Raw genomic sequence first — 3,118 nt, forward strand, 5'->3', positions numbered from 1 at the left:
TATCACCAAATTCATCGATGAGAGATATAAAATTGTTCATCGGTAAAGCTTCATTACCGTTGTCAAATGCAGGTTCGCAAGCTTTTGCAGATATTATCGGAGAACCAGTAGAGTGAAGCTGAACCATTACTGGCATTCCTCAGGGAGAAATTTTCATTAGAAATGATCAATAGAAGAAATGATCCTATGACAAAAGGAGGTACGACTATTGATGCGGTATTCGCGAAAAATATAGATAAAATAGATGTAAGACATTTTATATCGTATTTTAGTTATCATAATCCAATTGTAAATATTATATGTAGATATCAATCCGTCAGAACCCAGAAATGATAATTGATTTAGACTTTGCTTTATAAAAAATAATAAATATAATAAATTTATAAAATGTGAATTTAAGAATGTGTTGGTCACTCCACCATATCTTATCCTTTCCTTCTCTCTAGTTTTCTTTCATACAAAATGATATGCATCTCTTAGAATGTCACTAAGAAGTACAGCAGACTCGCGGTAACAAAAACACCGCCTTGTGTGAACACCGGCTAACATGAACATAATTTTTTTTACACTGACTACTCGGTAGCGTGAACACAGTGAGAAAGCCCTATAACGTGAACAAATTTAAAATGCTTTTAAAACGTTATTTTCTTTTCTACATGCATACATATGTTTGTTAATTATGCGAATCGTTTTTATAAAACGGGGAATACCCGTAAATTATTGCTTATGAGTATACTGGGATGGATCGATGTGGATTGGCATTAAAATTAGTGCGCGTTGCTGACTTTGCATGATCTAATCTAAAGTTATTCGTGAAAAATGTCGCAAAAACGACCAAAATACTTGTCTTTAAAGGAAAAAGTTGATGTAATAGAAAAATTAAAAGGAGGATCAAGCGTAACCAGCTTAGCAAAACAGTACAGTGTTGCAAAATCAACAATTTGCGCTATCAACAAAAAAAAAGAGAACATTTTAAAATGTGTTAACAGTACATTTTCTGGGCCTAGAAAGCGGAAGACTTTGAAGTGTTCTGAACTTCCTAAAATGGAAAAAGCGCTTTACCGTTGGTTCCTTAAACAGCGAGAAAAAAATTACCCTGTCAATGGATTGATAGTTAAAGAAAAAGCTAAATTTTTTCATTCAATAATTAAAGAAACTCAAAGTGATTTTAATGCGAGTGATGGATGGTTGCAACGCTTTAAGAAGCGTTATGGTGTGCGTTTTATTAAAATAAGTGGAGAAAAGTTATCTTCTAGACCTGAACTTGTGGACCCTTTCAAAAACAAGTTGCAAGCCAAAATTAAAGAGCTAGGTCTGTCGCACGATCAAATATATAATGCAGACGAATCGGGACTATTTTGGAAGCTGCTACCTGACAGAACATACGTATCCTCACAAGAAAAAAATGCTCCTGGAAGAAAAACGGAAAAACAGCGTGTCACTTTTCTGGCTTGTACAAACGCAACAGGGGTGCATAAAGTTAAACTTCTTGTTATTGGAAAGGCCAAAAATCCTCGCTCTTTTAAAAATTTTGATTCTCCTGTTGACTACAATTGCTCCAAGTCGTCATGGATGACGGCTGCCATTTTTAAACATTGGTTTCACCATCCGTTTGTACCACAGGTTAAAAAATCAGTTTTAGTGATTTCAAACTTTTACATGTGTATTTCTTATTATTGTAGGTCAGGAAATTTTTAAAAGATCAAGGATTGCCCCATAAAGCTCTGCTGTTGATAGACAATGCTCCATCTCATCCTCCCGAAAATGAATTGAGATCAGATGACGAGTGCAATGTTTATGCCACCAAATGTCACTCCACTCATACAGCCAATGGATCAAAATGCCATACGACTTACAAAACTTTTCTACAGAAACAGTCTTTTGGCATCAATTGTAGCCACAGGGACTGATGTTATTGAAGCCCTAAAGAAACTGACGTTAAGAGACGCTATTGGCTATTTAGATTTAGCTTGGCAACGTCTTGAAAAGGAAACAATAGCAAAATGCTGGACGAACATTTTAAGCTCTATAGAAGATGAAAAAGACTGTGATGAGGATATTCCATTAGCTACTTTGAGAGAAAGGATTTGTTTACCAATTAACAGCCAACAAGAACGCGCAATAGAACTGCTTCATTCAATTAATCCAGAGGTTTGAACCTTTTCATCCATCCAATAACTCATTTGATTTAAATTGTGTATTTGCAGGTTAGTTTTTCAATTGCTGATATCAATGAATGGACTGAAGATTTTCCTAACTCAACCGAAACGAACGAGGTTTTAACTAGTGATGAAAGTGAAAGCGAGGATAGTAATCTGGAAAGACCACATACTAGAATAGAGCCTAGTGAAGCAATCAACATTTTTAATAAAGCTTTGGAATGGGCGGAAGATGAAAATATAAGTCCAACAGATATCAGCGTACTTAAACGTCTCCGCGAAAAAGCCGTGTTCAGCAATTTGCAAAAAAAGAAAATCCAAAAAAAGATAACCCATTTTTTCCAATAATTTCAATGGGTATTTTTTTCTTAACAAAACCTAAACATATAAATTACATGTTTTTACAATCTGAAATAAAATAAAAATAAATGAATTTGAGTTAAAACACATGTTTAATTTATTTGAAAAATTTTAAAAATTACACCTTCGAAAACGTGAACAACCTCGCAAACGTAAACACGCTCGGTTTTTAATAGTTCACGTTACCGCGAGTCTACTGTATAACTTCTTCCGCGCGTAGGGACTCCACGCACCAGTTTTTTTTTACTTGTAGGTGTTATAATATTAAATACTTATTAACCGCATACATTTACGTTTCTTGTTAATTCAATATAAATTTTTTAAATAAAATTTCGTGTTTCTAAAAACAACTATTACCTGGTATATACATATTTTTTAATCAACTGATACTCACAAAAAATAATTTTAGTATATTACTAAACCTAAGATTACAATATGTTGTAAATTGTAAATATGTTGTAACCTAAAATGTCGCTTCAGCGATTTATTGCACTGAAACTATAAATTTTAGTATGTTACTAAACAAATTTCAAAATTAAACTAAAACAATTTTTTTATATAAATTTTTCACTCAGTTTCTATTGCTCAATTGCGAAATT

General features: G+C 33.2%; 1 protein-coding gene across 1 annotated transcript; it reads left to right on the top strand.

Annotated features, from left to right (window-relative positions):
• Nucleotides 1-751: 751 nt before the first annotated feature.
• On the top strand, nucleotides 752-2,531 carry LOC120774779 (jerky protein homolog-like). Its single transcript, XM_040104552.1, has 3 exons — nucleotides 752-1,623; nucleotides 1,683-2,151; nucleotides 2,208-2,531. The coding sequence occupies exons 2-3, from the start codon at nucleotides 1,780-1,782 to the stop codon at nucleotides 2,505-2,507; spliced, it is 672 nt and encodes a 223-aa protein (XP_039960486.1). The 5' UTR covers nucleotides 752-1,623; nucleotides 1,683-1,779; the 3' UTR covers nucleotides 2,508-2,531.
• Nucleotides 2,532-3,118: the final 587 nt, after the last annotated feature.

This window comes from Bactrocera tryoni, chromosome 4, assembly GCF_016617805.1.
Source record: "Bactrocera tryoni isolate S06 chromosome 4, CSIRO_BtryS06_freeze2, whole genome shotgun sequence".
NCBI lineage: Eukaryota > Metazoa > Arthropoda > Insecta > Diptera > Tephritidae > Bactrocera > Bactrocera tryoni.